Here is a 17,370-nt window from a genome sequence, read left to right as displayed (position 1 = left end):
TCATGGTTTTAGGCACGTTTTTAAGCGCTACTGAACGAAAGGTCATTTTGGAACAGAGCCAAATGAGCCAGCTCACTGAAAAGACTCGGAATGCCCATCACTCGAAAGTGGGTGTGTTTACGCAGGTAAATTCGTGACGTCACATGTGGAGTAGTCCCAAAAAGCAAGCCCCTCCAGAGCTGTGTGTCCCATACTTTTCAACTCATGACAATATCAACACAACATATTTCCAGAATTTGTATATGTATTTTACATTTTACCAACACAAATCCTACTTTTAGAATCAGAATGATGGTCAAAACAAGACATGGAAGAAAGGAAGCTGTGTTGGAATTGGACGATTATACTATTTTATTCAGTTCCCTCATTAATGAGAGCAGGTGTTTATCGTCTTTATATGTCACATATAATATACACTAAACACACATTTTAGACTTTCGTCTCTGCAGTACTGCACAACAAGGAGATATGACGCTCATGAACACTACCAGTATATTTGCAGTTCTCTCCTCCAACCACTTGTGTCCCCATGAAGATTACATTCACAATCATTTAATGTAGTTGGAGTTTGATGAATTCGCATATTTGCTGAGTATTTTCTATTTTTCCGAGATATTTTGGGTTTGCATATTGTACTAAATGAATTGTATGTATGTAGCTTGGTGCATGACATCTAAAAATGAGTTTCCCCCCTGTGGTTAATGCAGCTCGTGACATCATTGTTTACAGACTGTAGTAGATGAAGTAAAGTGGAGTAAGCGAATTCAAGATTGCGAACGAAGAGACCGTGGAATGTAAATAGTATGCCGTTGTCAGCCAGCGAAGCTCGATAACGTGATCAAGTCAGTCAGTATCTTTTCGTAAAAATCTAAATTCGCTCTTGATTGGACCAACAACAGGCTGAATTTCACGACTTTTTTTTGTTGCCATTTACGCTGTCAACTGGCTTCATGGTAGGTTGTTTTATTTTCTGCTGGTCAGCTAGCTAGCAAGCTAACAAGCTGCCAACATCATCAAGATACTCGTTGCCGGGTAGTGATGGGCGCTATCAACTTCTGAGCATCACCATGAGTCTATAGGACAGGACAGTAGCCAGTTCTGGTGTTGCTTGACAGAAGCAACATTTTCTAGACCGGCTTTATAGTTAGCGTTACATTCTCAGTAGTTTGTCAACCCCAGGGTCAGTCCTATAACATTGTTAGAAGAAGAATATGTGTTGTTAGAGAACAATTTATTATTTCACTGACTGATCTTTTACTTGCAGGTCTGGTACAATTTAAGAATATGGTTACTCGAATTCTCCAGCTGATATAATGGGACGAGGCTAAGAAGTCAACCATACCGCATTGATATCCTAAAAACATACTGAGTCATTCATGTCACGAGGCAAGGGACAAGCTTGACCAGCTCCATCTCCCTTGTCACTTGTCCATCTTTCTGGTGTATTCCCTTGTATAGTCAGGAAAAACACAACTTTTATAACCAGATAAGTTTTGCCTCCCCCCAAAGATAACTTTGCTATAATTTACAGATGTAGCTTGCCAGAAGCTATGAAACCAAACCTATCTGTCAGGGAGCTGTAGATATCTTACTGTATAATGGACAGAGGCAGTGCTGAAAATTATCTGTAAGATAATTGTAGTTTTGTTAAGGTTACATATATATATATATTTTGTGTAAAGAGCATTATCTTTTGTTAGAGGAAAGCTTGTAGAGTTTTACACTTTCACTAAATTTACCAGAAGCCCATGTGCAATGTCATAAAGGTAACCTAGTTGTTATCTGACACCCCACACTTGAACTGAAAGAAAATGTGCAAGTAGATAGCTAAGGCCGTATGAAATCCACTCTGTCTTACAGTCTGAATGACATAACCGACAGAGCGTCTGTGGATTCTGCTGTAGCCGTCCATCAACCCTGTTTTGCAAACTAAGGACACTGTTACTCAGGAATACCAGGGAACTGCTTGTCGAGTAGATTTCCCTCAAGGTTCACCTAGAAGGTCACTGCCAACTTTTAAAGCCGTGAATATACTTAATGTAAAGGGCTGAGTTTGTTTTTCTATGCTTATACAGCCTAAGCCAGAAGTAGTCTTTACCGACGACTTGGCCTTATTTTCTATTGATTAAGTGCTACATTGAACATTGCCCAGCTATGGCGGATTCTGGCACCGAGATAGTCGGAGGAGATCTCCTGAGCGTTGTCAAAGATGACTGCTCTCTGACAGAGGCCATTTCTAAAGAGGGCGGCCTTACACCAGGGTCCTCTGTGGCTAAAGAAAGCCACAAAGCAGAGCCCTTGGACCATGAAGATTCCACCAAAGTCCCATCAGTCAAGACCCCAATTATGGAAGCAGAAGGTTCTGACAAACACAGGAAAACCGCACTCACACCAACCGCCACGTGTACCGCCATGTCTGAAAACAGCACAACAGAAGACGCTCAATCCACCCCGCAGAGCCAAACTCTGACAGAAGGGAACGGGGAGAGCTCAGAGGCCACGTTTGGAAGGTCGGACGAGCATAGCCAGTCTGCTACCACCGACTCTGCCTCCTTCTCCATCCCCAGCCTGGAGTTCACCGAGGGTAACACAGGGAATGACGAGCCATTGTCATCCTACTCTGCCCTGGGCATCGAGGGCCGCTCCCCCTCTGCTGACGTCCCCTGCCTGGCCGATGACGTCCTGGCTGACGCTGCTGCAGCCGCAGGCACGGGAGGAGCCACCGCCGCCCCGGACCCAGAGCCCATGATGCCGGCCTACTACTTTGTGAAATGGATCACCTGGAAGGAGAAGAAGACACCAATCATCACACAGAGTGAGAACGGGCCCTGTCCCCTGCTGGCCATCATGAACACCCTGTTTCTACGCTGGAAGGTAATGTCGGACTGTAGAAACCGCTATATGGGACTAATGGGGTCCATGACTATGCATCTCAATTGTCTTAAGTGGCTTTAGGCCTACTTCATCTGCACTGATCTCAAAACATATGATATGGTAAAGCACCATATTGTAGGACTATTGGGGGATTTTGAATTCACTGGTCTATTTTTTCAGATCAGTGCAGATCAATGGAAGGAGCCAAAGAGAGGATGCCACTTTAGACTATTGAGATGCACTTTTACTATTGAGGGACTTCATTGGCCTTCTTAAGGTGACTGAGAGTAAGGGTGAGGATGACACACTCTGAGGATGACATCAGAGGTGTGTATGCAGGCCAGAATTAGTGACATGACACAGGCGGGAGGGACGTTTCTAGAGGCCTTCTGAATCCTATAATCTGTTTGTACCATTAACATCTTTCAAAATTGAGCAACACAGAATTTATGTTCACAAATGGCAGGATGTCAGCTTCAGAGAATCTATTGTTTAATGAACATGGGTCAAGAAAAGTACTTACGAATTAAAATCTTGTGTGATTTGTCCTCAGGCCAAGCTACCCGCCCAGACAGAAGTAATCACCACAGAGGACCTGATGGCTCACCTTGGTAAGAAACGAGGAAGTTATTAACTGCACTTCCATACAGACTTTGTTACACTGAAGTTATTGCTTTGTAACTTCCAGTAAACAACACATTTCATACATTACATTGAGGTTGTCACGACACATATGAAAATGCAACCAATGCATGAAAATATGAGTAACTAAAGAGACTGCATATTATCAGGCTGTAAATGAAAGATCATCACTGGCCCTATGCTCCAGGAGCCAAGGGCTTAAGTCATTGAAAGATCTAGCAGATTGGAAAAGCAGTCAACTCTGACCATTACCATGGAGAAATACAGTGTATTCAGAAAGTATTCACACCCCTTGACTTTTTCCACGTTTTTTTGTTTTACAGCCTGAATTTTAAAAATGGATTCAATTTAGATTTACTGGCCTACACACACAATACCCCATAACGTCAAAGTGGAATTATGTTTTAAGAAATGTTTACAAATGAATTAAAAGTGAAAAGCTGAAATGTCTTGAGTCAATAAGTATTCAACCCCTTTGTTATGGCAAGCCTAAATAAGTTCAGGAGTAAAAATATGCTTAACAAGTCACCTTTCAGCAGGACAATAACCTAAAACACAAGGACAAATATACACAGGAGTTGCTTACCAAGACGACATTAAATGTTCTTGAGTGGCCTAGTTACCGTTTTGACTTAAATCGGCTTGAAAATCTATGGCAAGACTTGAACATGGCTGTCTAGCAATGCTCAACAACCAACTTGACAGAGTTCAAATAATTGTTTAAAGAATACTGTGCAAATGTTGTACAATCCAGGTGTGCAAAGCTCTTAGAGGCTTACCCAGAAAGACTCACAGCTGTAATCGATGCCAAAGGTAAATCTAACATGTATTGACTCAGGGGTGTGAATACTGATGTAAATTAGATATTTCATTTTCAATAAATTTGCTAGAATTTCTAAAAACATGTTTTCACTTTCTCATTATAGGGTATTGTGTGTAGATGGGTGTAACACAACAAAATGTTGAATACGTCAAGGGGTATGAATACTTTCTGAAGGCACTTTATATTATAACACGCATTTCTGTTTGGTCACTCGCTGTCTGAGAACCACATTACCCATTGTTTTTATACTCCCGCAATTAGTGTGGTCCTCTGTAGCTCAGCTGGTAGAGCACGGCGCTTGTAACGCCAAGGTAGTGGGTTCGATCCCCGGGACCACCCATACACAAAAATGTATGCACGCATGACTGTAAGTCGCTTTGGATAAAAGCGTCTGCTAAATGGCATATTATTATTATTATTATAGTATTTCTGTTGTTTCTGCCACAGGAGAGTGTGTATTGTCCATCAAACCCAGGGAGAAGGCTGAGGGAATGGAGCTCAACTTTCAGCAGGTAAACTCACCTCTGTATTTAACACACAAACAGACGTCTGTCCACTTGGCTTATTTATGACACTCTGCCTGTGTTGTCTGAACATTTTTCGGAGCTGTGCGCATGTGTGTGCGCATTTGTGTTTGGACGTGTACGTCTGCAGGTGCATGTCTGTCTGTGTCTATCTCACAGGAGGTTGGTGGCACCTTAATTGGGGAGGATGGGCTCGTGGTAATGGCTGGAGCGGAATAAGTTAAATGTTATCAAATACATAAAACAAATGGTTTCCGTGTGTTTGACGCCATTCCATTTGCTCCGTTCCGGCCATTAATATGAACCGTCCTCCCCTCAGCAGCCGCCACTGGTCTATCTTTTTGTAGCTGTGTGCACATAATTGTGTGTGTGTTTGGTTGGGTGTAAGGTACAGTGACACATTTGTAAGGGGAAGTGGAGTCCACTGCAGAGGCAGAAGCCACGCAGGGAGCTGTTCTTACAGTAAATGCAGCGCTGTCATCAGTGCTAAGCCACAACAGCTGCCACTAGAGTAAGATAATAATGAGCTTAGGGAACAACAAGGATCAACAAATACTGGACTGTATCAACATGTACAGGAAGGTGTAAGCCTCAAAAACAAATAGGTGGCAAGGTAGGACTTGTGTGGATGCAGCCAATTCACTTAATAGTCATTAGCAGCTCTTTAATACAAAGTGACTTACAGTCAACCCATCTATTCAGTATGTGCGGCATGCAGGATGTTGTAAGCACCATGATCCAACCACCTGGCTCTGACACTTGAAAGCTCAGTTACATGTGTTGTTCAGAGCTGTGGTTGTGTTCCACAATCTGGTTCCTTTAGAGCTGACCCCAATTATTCAACTGGTCGATTGTTTGGTCGATAGGCTGTTGGTCGACATTTTTTGTATTTTTTTGTCGAGCAGTAGCAAATATATATATATTTTTTATGGGACACGAGACACCGGTCTTATTCGCGCCCATCTCTGAACCTAATCCATTGTGGAGTCCGAGACTAATCCATTGTGGAGGCCGCGGGGATGGCACAGTCCAAGAAGGGGAGTGTGGCTGCACAATGCACGTCTCTCTCCAGAATGCGCTCCCTCCCACCAATTTGTGCACATTCATTGTTTCATAACTTCATTGTGTGAATTGTTTGCGTTTGATTGTTAGTGTCTATCAATTCCCCATTACATAGGCTATATCACCAGTAGTATATTTACCAATAATTCCTATCATTTCTAGTCTACAATATGTGTTTGGTTACGGTAAAGTCTGTTAATGCATTCAATATATTATTATTCCAGTCTTTTACCGTTCTCATTGTCGGAGTGGACACGTTGTTTGCTGAGCGCACAACCTATGCTACACTTGTGAGAAACAAGTTTTGTTTTATTTCATTCCATTTACGAGTTTTGTCAATTTAGTCATTGTCTTTTGTTTGGAGCGCACCTGTCAATGTTGAGTAAGGACACGCACCTGATTCCGCATAGAAGTAGTAGTATATGCTACCTGGCCTGCTCGCAGATGTAGGCATATAAATGTGCCCATTCGGGGATCTGATAATATTTCTGATTGGCTTAACGCACTACCACTAATGAGCTGTGGAGTTTCTCAAAGTAATGTTTTCTTCACATTTACATTACATTTACATTTACGTCATTTAGCAGACGCTCTTATCCAGAGCGACTTACAAATTGGATCTTCACCTCAAACAGCAATCGAACAAAGTCTGTTTTTACATCCATTGAGAATGACAATAATTCCTCAATGTACACTGCTCAAAAAAATAAAGGGAACACTTAAACAACAAGTCCAAGTCAATCACACTTCTGTGAAATCAAACTGTCCACTTAGGAAGCAACACTGATTGACAATAAATGTCACATGCTGTTGTGCAAATGGAATAGCCAACAGGTGGAAATTATAGGCAATTAGCAAGACACCCCCAATAAAGGACTGGTTTTGCAGGTGGTGACCACAGACCACTTCTCAGTTCCTATGCTTCCTGGCTGATGTTTTGGTCACTTTTGAATGCTGGCGGTGCTTTCACTCTAGTGGTAGCATGAGACGGAGTCTACAACCCACACAAGTGGCTCAGGTAGTGCAGCTTATCCAGGATGGCACATCAATGCGAGCTGTGGCAAGAAGGTTTGCTGTGTCTGTCAGCGTAGTGTCCAGAGCATGGAGGCGCTACCAGGAGACAGGCCAGTACATCAGGAGACGTGGAGGAGGCCGTAGGAGGGCAACAACCCAGCAACAGGACTGCTACCTCCGTCTTTGTGCAAGGAGGAGCAGGAGGAGCACTGCCAGAGCCCTGCAAAATGACCTCCAGCAGGCCACAAATGTGCATGTGTCTGCTCAAACGGTCAGAAACAGACTCCATGAGGGTGATATGAGGGCCCGACGTCCACAGGTGGGGGTTGTGCTTACAGCCCAACACCGTGCAGGACGTTTGGCATTTGCCAGAGAACACCAAGATTGGCAAATTCGCCACTGGCGCCCTGTGCTCTTCACAGATGAAAGCAGGTTCACACTGAGCACGTGACAGACGTGACAGAGTCTGGAGACGCCGTGGAGAACGTTCTGCTGCCTGCAACATCCTCCAGCATGACCGGTTTGGCGGTGGGTCAGTCATGGTGTGGGGTGGCATTTCTTTGGGGGGCCGCACAGCCCTCCATGTAGCCTGACTGCCATTAGGTACCGAGATGAGATCCTCAGACCCCTTGTGAGACCATATGCTGGTGCGGTTGGCCCTGTGTTCCTCCTAATGCAAGACAATGCTAGACTTCATGTGGCTGGAGTGTGTCAGCAGTTCCTGCAAGAGGAAGGCATTGATGCTATGGACTGGCCCGCCCGTTCCCCAGACCTGAATCCAATTGAGCACATCTGGGACATCATGTCTCGCTCCATCCACCAACGCCACGTTGCACCACAGACTGTCCAGGAGTTGGCGGATGCTTTAGTCCAGGTCTGGGAGGAGATCCCTCAGGAGACCATCCGCCACCTCATCAGGAGCATGCCCAGGCGTTGTAGGGAGGTCATACAGGCACGTGGAGGCCACACACACTACTGAGCCTCATTTTGACTTGTTTTAAGGACATTACATCAAAGTTGGATCAGCCTGTAGTGTGGTTTTCCACTTTAATTTTGAGGGTGACTCCAAATCCAGACCTCCATGGGTTGATACATTTGATTTCCATTGATAATTTTTGTGTGATTTTGTTGTCAGCACATTCAACTATGTAAAGAAAAAAGTATTTAATAAGATTTTCATTCATTCAGATCTAGGATGTGTTATTTTAGTGTTCCCTTTATTTTTTTGAGCAGTGTATTTTAAAAGTCTTTCCAGCTCTCTCCCTTTCGATAACCACTCAGCGTGAAAGGGAAAAATGTCATGCTCTGATCCAGTGGAAACGTCATAAAATAGGCCTACCTGATTACTTCTTATCACTTGCGCAAATAGCCTACAGCTGTGTCTGTCCGAGCTCACTTGTGCAGGAAACTGAGGGCCCAGAATATTTATACAATGTTGCAAGGAGCTTTAAGCTAATAGTTGATACAATGTTTCAAGTTCATTGCAGACAGGCCATGCGTTTTTTTATCAGGATATTTTCTACCTGCAGGCTGCAATGTTTTTATTTGTTTGCTTTATAGGCTATTTTTACATAGCCTAGTGGGCAGTAGAAGTTACTTTTTAGGTTTGTATCATTTTCATTTAGATTTGGATCGAATTTGATTAACCACATGACAATGATTTTGATATACGGAGACGTTATTATAAATGAAATGAAAATGTTCCATGAAAATGTGCATATGAAAACCATAACTGGCACACAGATCGGTAGAAATGGTAAGATAAATTGGCATTCCACCTGAGAAAGACTCCTCGTGTAGCCTATTACCGGAAACTTTAGAAGAGGAATAGCAGAATCTGAGAAAGGAGGAGGGTGGTCAGGACAGGTTAAGGTTTTTTTCTTCGGGTTATCTTGATCTCTGGCACCCTGTTGAGTAATTTGTGTCATATTTCATAAAACAGTGAGCTTAAAGCATCAGACAAGCTCAATGCATATAGTTGATTTTATTAAACAAATAGGGTGTGTATACAGTGTGTGTATATATATATATATATATATATATATATATATATATATATATATATATATATATATATATATATATATATATATATATATATAGAAAAATACACATTTTAATATTTCGACCAATTGATTGGTCGAAAGAACAGACTACTTCCGGTCGACCAAGATGTATTTTTAGTAGGGGACAGACCTAGGTTCATTCATTGCTAAACTCAGAGGATTCTAGTTAGCTGCTCAGTTTCACTCAAACACCATATTGTAGGAGTCGACAGTGACAAAGAAATTATAGGCAAAACAGATGTGGACAGATATGATTGAGAGTGCAGGTCTCTTGGAAACCCTTGTGAACTTTGTACTACAAAATTAACCTGCATATCCACTTAGCCTTATCGTACAGCATTCTCATTCCCATACCATACATGACACTGGAACTGAGGTGTAAACCATATGAGAAAATTATTTAGGAACAGCTGATACTGGACTTCTGTGCAACCAACTCTACATTTTATGCAAGTACGATTCAATTCCTTCTCAACTCAAAATATGAATTCAAAATACTCGTAGAAAATGGTCTGATCTTCAATTCTAGAAGTTAATCTCCCTTCAATCTCTAGATCAACTGTAATCTAAACAGAAGTAACCCCCAACCCTGGTTTCCAACATCTGTAGTTTTCTAATATATAGTAAAAAAGAATAATCTTTGAATCCGCAGAACATGAGCGATGCCATGGCAGTTCTACCAAAGCTGTCCACGGGCCTTGATGTCAACGTGCGCTTCACGGGCGTATCAGACTTTGAGTACACACCAGAGTGTATCGCCTTTGACCTGCTGGACATCCCACTCTACCATGGCTGGCTGGTGGACCCTCAGGTAAGCGACATTGTAGAACATGTGAAGGTAAAAGCCCTCCTTTCACAATTAATGCACCAAATCCCATGTTTTGAGCTTCAGTTTAAACCTATTTTCTTTCTCCAGAGCCCTGAGATGGTGGCAGCGGTGGGAAAGCTAAGCTACAACCAGCTGGTAGAGAAAATCATCGACTACAAGCATTCGGCCGACAGCAGTCTAGTCAGTGAAGGTACAAATCATTACTTGGCATACATTTGAGTTGTCACTAACCCTTGTCCTGATGGGCAACAGGTGGTGCATACTTATGTTCAAGCCCAGGTCTAATACACTGGTTTTATTGATGAGGGTCTTGATGGGAAGTTAATAATTTAATCCCAATTGCATTCTGTACTCTCTCTCCCCCTCTCATTCTCACAAGCATACATGTTCCCTTGGCCGTTTCCTCTGTAATACAATCATGGACACTCTTACTGACAGTTGTCTCTACCTTCTTGCCTTTGTGCTGTTGTCTGTTCCCAATAATGTTTGTATCATGTTTTGTGCTGCTACCATGTTGTGTTGCTACCATGTTGTTGTCATGTGGTGTTGCTACCATGCTGTGTTGTTGTCTTAGGTCTCTCTTTATGTAGTGTTGTGGTGTCTCTCTTGTCGTGATGTGTGTTTTGTCCTATATTTATATTTTTAATCCCAGCCCCCGTCCCCACAGGAAGCCTTTTGCCTTTTGGTAGGCCGTCATTGTAAATAACAATTTGTTCTTAACTGACTTGCCTAGTTAAATAAATAAAATAAAATTCCCCTTACTCTCTTATGCTGATACTTCTCCGTCTCAGGTTTGGTGGCAGAGCAGTTTCTGGAGTCCACAGCGACCCAGCTGTCGTACCACGGACTTTGTGAACTCAACTCTACAGTCAAGGAGGGCGAGCTGTCCGTATTCTTCAGAAACAACCACTTTAGCACTATGATAAAGCACAAGGTGCGTGTGTGTGTGTTAAAGGAATTTACCAAGGGCTCAATCTATAGGGTGCAACATATAGAACATTGCAGATAGAAATGTAATATATAGAACAGACTGTATTCTACTTGACAAAGAGATATGTAGCATGTTCTGTAATGTTCTTTCCTCAAGCGACCTGGAGTAGCACAACATTCTCTAAAACGCTGCTCACCTCCCCTCAGTGACTGCCTTCTAACCTTTGACCTTGTGACCCCACAGGGCCACCTGTACCTGCTGGTGACAGACCAGGGCTTCCTGCAGGAGGAGGGGCTGGTGTGGGAGAGCCTGCACAACGTGGAGGGCGACGGCAACTTCTGCGGCTCAGACTTCCGCCTGTGCCACCCACCCCAGAGGAGCGTCCTCGTGACACAGCCCGACGACCTCACGCCCCAGCAGCAGCAGAGACAGATCGACCAGGTCAGTGACCCCCACTCCACCACACACCGCCACCGTTTTCAGTTTGAGGATACCTGTTGAGATGCACCCAGAGGCAGTGGGCAGTATCTAATGCGCCGCCGAGACAATCTCCATATCTTATGCTGCAGCTAGATACTTAAATGTTTTTTATGGGTAGAACTGCCACGCTGTCTGTGTCTAACGTGATCCTAACTTGAGATCTGTATGTACTGTAAATCATGCATTGACGTTAAGGATTTCAGACTCTATGCACATTTCCATGACTACAGTCGTGGTCAAACGTTTTGAGAATGACACAAATATTAATTTTCACAAAGTCTGCTGCCTCAGTTTTTATGATGGCAATTTGCATATACTCCAGAATGTTATGAAGAGTGATCAGATGAATTGCAAAGTCCCTCTTTGCCATGAAAATTAACTTCATCCCCAAAAAACATTTCCACTGCATTTCAGCTCTGCCACAAAAGGACCAGCTGACATCATGTCAGTGATTCTCTCGTTAACACAGGTGAGAGTGTTGACGAGGACAAGGCTGGAGATCACTCTGTCTGGACTGGAAGCTTTAAAAGGAGTGTGGTGCTTGAAATCATTGTTCTTCCTTTGTTAACCATGGTGTGCCGTCATCATTGCTTTGCACAAAAAGGGCTTCACAGGCAAGGATATTGCTGCTAGTAAGATTGCACCTAAATCAACCATTTATCGGATCATCAGGAACTTCAAGGAGAGAGGTTCAATTGTTGTGAAGAAGGCCAGGACCGTCTCCTAAAGTTGATTCAGCTGCGGGATCGGGGCACCACCAGTGCAGAGCTTTCTCAGTAATGGCAGCAGGCAGGTGTGAGTGCATCTGCACGCACAGTGAGGCAAAGACTTTTGGAGGATGGCCTGGTGTCAAGAAGGGCAGCGAGGAAGCCACTTCTCTCCAGGAAAAACATTACATGTACATTTTAGTCATTTAGCAGACGCTCTTATCCAGAGCGACTTACAGTTAGTGAATACATATTATTTTTTTATACTGCCCCCCCGTGGGAATCGAACCCACAACCCTGGCGTTGCAAACGCCATGCTCTATCAACTGAGCTACATCCCTGCCGGCCATTCCCTCCCCTACCCTGGACGACGCTGGGCCAATTGTGCGCCGCCCCATGGATCTCCCGGTCGCGGCCGGCTACAACAGAGCCTGGATTCAAACCAGGATATCTAGTGGCACAGATAGCACTGCGATGCAGTGCCTTAGACCACTGCGCCACTCGGGAGATATTCTGATATTCTGCAAAAGGTACAGGGATTGGACTGCTGAGGACTGGGGTAAAGTAATTTTCTCTGATGAATCCCCTTTCCGATTGTTTGGGGCATCCGGAAAAAAGCTTGTCCGGAGAAGACAAGTGGAGCGCTACCATCAGTCCTGTGTCATGCCAACAGTAAAGCATCCTGAGACCATTCATGTGTGGGATTGCTTCTCAGCCAAGGAGTGGGCTCACTCACAATTTTGCCTAAGAACACTGCCATGAATAAAGAATGGTACCAACACATCCTCCGAGAGCAACTTCTCCCAACCATCCAAGAACAGTTTGGTGACGAACAATGCCTTTTCCAGCATGATGGAGCACCTTGCCATAAGGCAAAAGTGATAATTAAGTGGCTCGGGGAACAAAACATCAACATTTTGGGTCCATGGCCAGGAAACTCCCCAGACCTTAATCCCATTGAGAACTTGTGGTCAATCCTCAAGAGGTGGGTGGACAAACAAAAACCCACAAACTCCAAGCATTGATTATGCAAGAATGGGCTGCCATCAGTCAGGATGTGGCCCAGAAGTTAATTGACAGCATGCCAGGGCGGATTGCAGAGGTCTTGAAAAAAAGCCTTTGACACTTATGGAATGCTTGTAATTATACTTCAGTATACCATAGTAACATCTGACAAAAATATCTAAAAACACTGAAGCAGCAAACTTTGTGAAGACCAATACTTGTGTCATTCTCAAAACTTTTGACCACGACTGTACACATTCACTCACCCCGTGGTGTATGCTTGGTTGCCAGGACTACCTGGTGGCCATGTCTCTGCAGCAGCAGCAGGGGGAGGCCCCGGGGCCCCTCAGTGACCTGGACCTGGCCAGACGGCTGCAGGAGGAGGAGTACCAGCAGCAGCAACAACAACAAGGTCCCTCCCAGGCCCCAGCACAGCAGGTAACCAACCACACTATCAAGACATTTACTAGAAGGAAAGATAGTGCCCTCTCTAGGCTTTAATTCAATACTTCAACAGTGCTAGAGGCGTCACTACAGACCCTGGTTCGATTCCAGGCTGTATCACAATCCGGCCGTGATTGGGAGTCCCATAGGGCGGCGCACAATTGGCCCAGCGTCGGCCGGGGTAGGCCGTCATTGTAAATAAGAATTTGTTCTTAACTGACTTGCCTAGTTAAATAAAATAAATTAAAGATAAACACAATACAACAGTATAGAGTCGAGGGGGAACTGCAGTGGGGACGCAAATAAAAAAAATATTATATATTTTTTAGGAACAGAAAATGAAGTGTACAGATTATTGTATTGCACAACATACAACGTTTTTGAGAAAGATTTGAAAAATGCAATTTTATTGAGTATATGTATTTATTTGTTTCTTTTAATTTGGATAAGAGATGAAAATGTAATGAATTTAAGGTTATTTCTTAATGTAAAAATCTACATTTACTGATTTTTAAGATTGTCATTAGATGTGGGGTCGCAAGAAAGTCTTGCAAAAAAAATGGGGTCCCCTCTGAAAATGTTTGACTGCTGGTATAGACAATTGGTAAAGAAATAGTGCCCCCTTGTGCTTTTTCCATCACACTACAATTTATTTGAGCAGAAAATGTGGAGGACTCATTGCATTCTCTCACCACAGTGCAGTGTTGTACTTTTCTGGTACTAGGTTAAAAGACAACTTTCTGTTATCTTTGATTCATATATTCTGAAAAAGTCCCCTTGATCATCACAAACGTCCTACATAGAAGCTTGTCCATTTACTGTATGACGGTTTGTTTTGCTTCCAGGGGAGAGGTCAAGCGGCGGCCCAGCCGGGAGGTCCGAGGAGACGGGAGAAAAAGGATGATTCGGACTGTGCCATATTATAGCGACACCTAACCTTTCCCTAGTCCCCATGATCTCCCTCTGATTTAAGCCTGCACTTCATTGCATTAAGCCAACCCCTAACACACACACACACACAGTTAGGGGATTGTGCCCCTGCCACCTCAATGCCAAACCGACCCCTCACACTAAGCCTAACCTTGAGGTTGTAGCTCACTCACTGCCTCCCCACCTCTGTTCTCCTTTGAGCATCCAGGCCAGGAGGTGGCAGTACTAGTCCCGCTTCGCTAGAACACAGAATATAATCTAAATGTGAATTGAGGCAGCAGAGAGGAATTCTAGTGAAGTTGGTGGGTTACAGTAGCTGAGAGTCATCCAAGACGCATCACAACCCAGGTAGAGTCATGAAACGCATCAGTCGTCTGCTTCTATTCAGCTATCACTGCCCTCCTTGAGAAATATGAGAGAAGTTTGTAACTCTGGTCTGGTTTGGTTTCTATGGCAATGAGGCAGGCAGCTTTGTAAGATAAGTGGACAGAAAGTTAAGGTCTAAATTAAAAAGCAGTCACTACAGCTCTGACCAACTGATGCATCTTAAAATGGATGCTGCAACTTTTGAAATTGCAAATAGGATATGCAAAAAAGTTTGGTTAAATTTAGAGCACAAAGACAACTCTCTGCTACCCTCTTTCGCCACCTGCACAGCCTTAGAAAGCCCTGTTTTTAAGCAAACTCTCGTAGTCGCCATCTGACGCATTTACGCCATGATGGAAACTCGAGTACATTCCTGTCCTATACAGAACGATGCACAATTATGCCTGGGTCAAGAAGAGGACTCTGCAAGCCGACAAACGAACGAAGAGATAGCCTTGAGGGCCGTGTTCCCAAAAGTCCTATCTGCTAGAGTAAGCATGGGCTTTAATTGCCCTGTCATATAGTGTACTGTGCTGTAGTTAGTAGCAGGGAAGAATTATGCGAAAGGAGAATGGATATGGACAATGAAGTTCTGCTGGAGCATCTTTTGTGGATGACTTTTAAGATCAGTGGGGGGTTAAAGATGACTATATGGGAGTAAGAGAAGAAGAGTTGCAGTAAAGGTCCAATGCGGCTGTTTGTATCGCAATTTAAAATCATTTCTGGGTAAGAATGAAAATGGTCAAAAAGAAACACATTTCTCAAGCAAGAATTTTGATAGGACTGGTCTGAGTGGGAGGGAAAAACTGAAAACTAGCGATTATTGGCAGAGAGGTTTGGAACTCTCGTTCTTATTGGTCTATTAACAAATGTCAGGCAGGCCAAAATGTCATCCCACCACCACAGGCTGACATTTCAGAATTTAACAGTATTATTCCAACCTCATAGTGTGGAAATATATACTGAACAAAAATATAAACACAACATGCAACAATTTCAATGATTTTACTGAGTTACAGTTCATATAACGAAATCAGTCAATTAAAATAAATAAATTAGGCCCTAATCTATGTATTTCACATGACTGGGCAGGAGCGCAGCCATGGTTGGATCAGAATGAGTTTTTCCCCACGAAAGGGCTTTATTACAGACAGAAATACTCCTCAGTTTCATCAGCTGTCCGGGTGGCTGGTCTCAGATGATCCCGCAGGTGAAGAAGTCGGATGTGGAGGTCCTGGGCTGGCGTGGTTACATGTGGTCTGCGGTTGTGAGGCCGGTTTTACGTACTGCCAAATTCTCTAAAACGACATTATGGTAGAGAAATTAACATAAAATTCTCTGGCAACAGCTCTGGTGGACATTTTTGCAGTCAGCATGCCAATTGCGCGCTCTCTCAAAACTTGAGACATCTGTGGCAATGACAAAACTGCAAATTTTATAGTGGCCTTTTATTGTCCCCAGCACAAGGCGCACCTGTGTAATGATCATGCCGTTTAATCAGCTTCTTGATATGCCACACCTGTCAGGTGGATGGATTATCTTGGCAAAGAAATGCTCACTAACATGGATGTAAACAAATTTGTGCACAAAATTTGAGAGAAATAAGCTTGTTGTGCGTATGGAAAATTTCTGGGATCTTTTACTTCAGCTCATGAAACATGGGACCAAAACTTTACATGTTGTGTTTATATTTTTGTTCAGACTACATGAAAGACAGGAAAATCACATTTTTTACTGCACTGGGCCTTTAAGCAAACCTGGCACTTGAACCAACTATGAGAAGTCGACATTCGATTTACAGTACTTACGAATAAAGTTCAGGCGGTTAATGAGGTTTTGCGACAGTCGGATATACAGGGCCTTTTGAAGTAGCTTTAGGGGGGAGGGGCTTTTAGCAACAAATTACAGAACTAGACCACACCTTACGCCAAGTGTTAATCATCGCCACTTCTTGCTTTGTATTTAATTTGTCATGTCAGTAAAGGAAAATCTAAACAAATGATCATGGTGTACAGTGATTCATTTATTGTCTGGTAAATGTCAATAATTATTTCACATAATCTACTCATACAACCAATCCTTCAATTCCTTCTGGGCCGCCTTGAAACACTTCATATATTTTTGTCCTATAACTTCTTGTTCTCTGCCTCTCTTGCTTTCTTCTCCTACTTCTGTCTCTTCTCTGCTCCATCTTTGATGGAGTCTAAGAAAGAGAGCGATACACGTCTTTACACTGAGTGTACAAAACATTAAGAACTCTTTCAATGACATAGTCTGACCAGGTGAATCCAGGTGAAAGCTATGATCCCGTATTGATGTCACTTGTTAAATCCACTTCAATCAGTGTAGATAGGAGGAAACAGGTTAAAGAAGGATTTTTAAGCCTTGAGACATGGATTGTGTATGTGTGCCATTCAGAGGGTGAATAGGCAAGATACAATATTTTAGTGCCTTTGAACGGTGTATGGTAGTAGGTGCCAGGTGCACCAGTTTGTGTGTCAAGAACTGCAACGCTGCTGGGTTTTTTCACGCTCTACAGTTTCAATGTGTATCAAGAATGGTCCATCACCCGAAGGACATCCAGCCAACTTGACACAACTGTGGGAAACATTGGAGTCAACATGGGCCAGCATCCCTGTGGAATGCTTTCGACACCTTGTAGAGTCCATGCCC

The 17,370-nt window shown here is 43.3% G+C and overlaps 1 protein-coding gene across 2 annotated transcripts; it reads left to right on the top strand.

Annotated features, from left to right (window-relative positions):
- The first annotated feature begins 584 nt into the window (after positions 1–584).
- On the top strand, positions 585–16,697 carry LOC311120535 (ubiquitin carboxyl-terminal hydrolase MINDY-1-like). Of its 2 annotated transcripts, none has more exons than XM_084157860.1 (10): positions 585–953; positions 2,076–2,874; positions 3,428–3,485; positions 4,787–4,851; positions 9,658–9,816; positions 9,922–10,024; positions 10,626–10,768; positions 11,009–11,206; positions 13,249–13,395; positions 14,247–16,697. In XM_084157860.1, exons 2-10 carry the CDS (start codon positions 2,155–2,157, stop codon positions 14,325–14,327), a joined length of 1,674 nt encoding a protein of 557 aa, XP_084013986.1. In that variant the 5' UTR covers positions 585–953; positions 2,076–2,154; the 3' UTR covers positions 14,328–16,697. The 2 variants fall into 2 exon arrangements, with proteins under 2 accessions (XP_084013986.1, XP_084013985.1); XM_084157859.1 differs by having other exon boundaries at positions 1,265–2,874.
- The last annotated feature ends 673 nt before the right edge of the window (positions 16,698–17,370 follow it).

Source organism: Coregonus lavaretus, assembly GCF_964263955.1.
Source record: "Coregonus lavaretus genome assembly, chromosome: 3".
Taxonomy (NCBI): domain Eukaryota; kingdom Metazoa; phylum Chordata; class Actinopteri; order Salmoniformes; family Salmonidae; genus Coregonus; species Coregonus lavaretus.
The sequence above is the reverse complement of the archived record's forward strand: the minus strand, read 5'-3'. Positions and strand labels throughout refer to the sequence as shown.

Bases quoted from the DNA above. Each gene is read 5' to 3' on its own strand.
- LOC311120535 (XM_084157860.1), top strand. From the start codon at position 2,155: ATGGCGGATTCTGGCACCGAGATAGTCGGAGGAGATCTCCTGAGCGTT. The intron at 9,817-9,921 runs GTAAGCGACATT...TTCTTTCTCCAG, and splicing joins GCTGGCTGGTGGACCCTCAG to AGCCCTGAGATGGTGGCAGC. The intron at 10,769-11,008 runs GTGCGTGTGTGT...GTGACCCCACAG, and splicing joins GCACTATGATAAAGCACAAG to GGCCACCTGTACCTGCTGGT.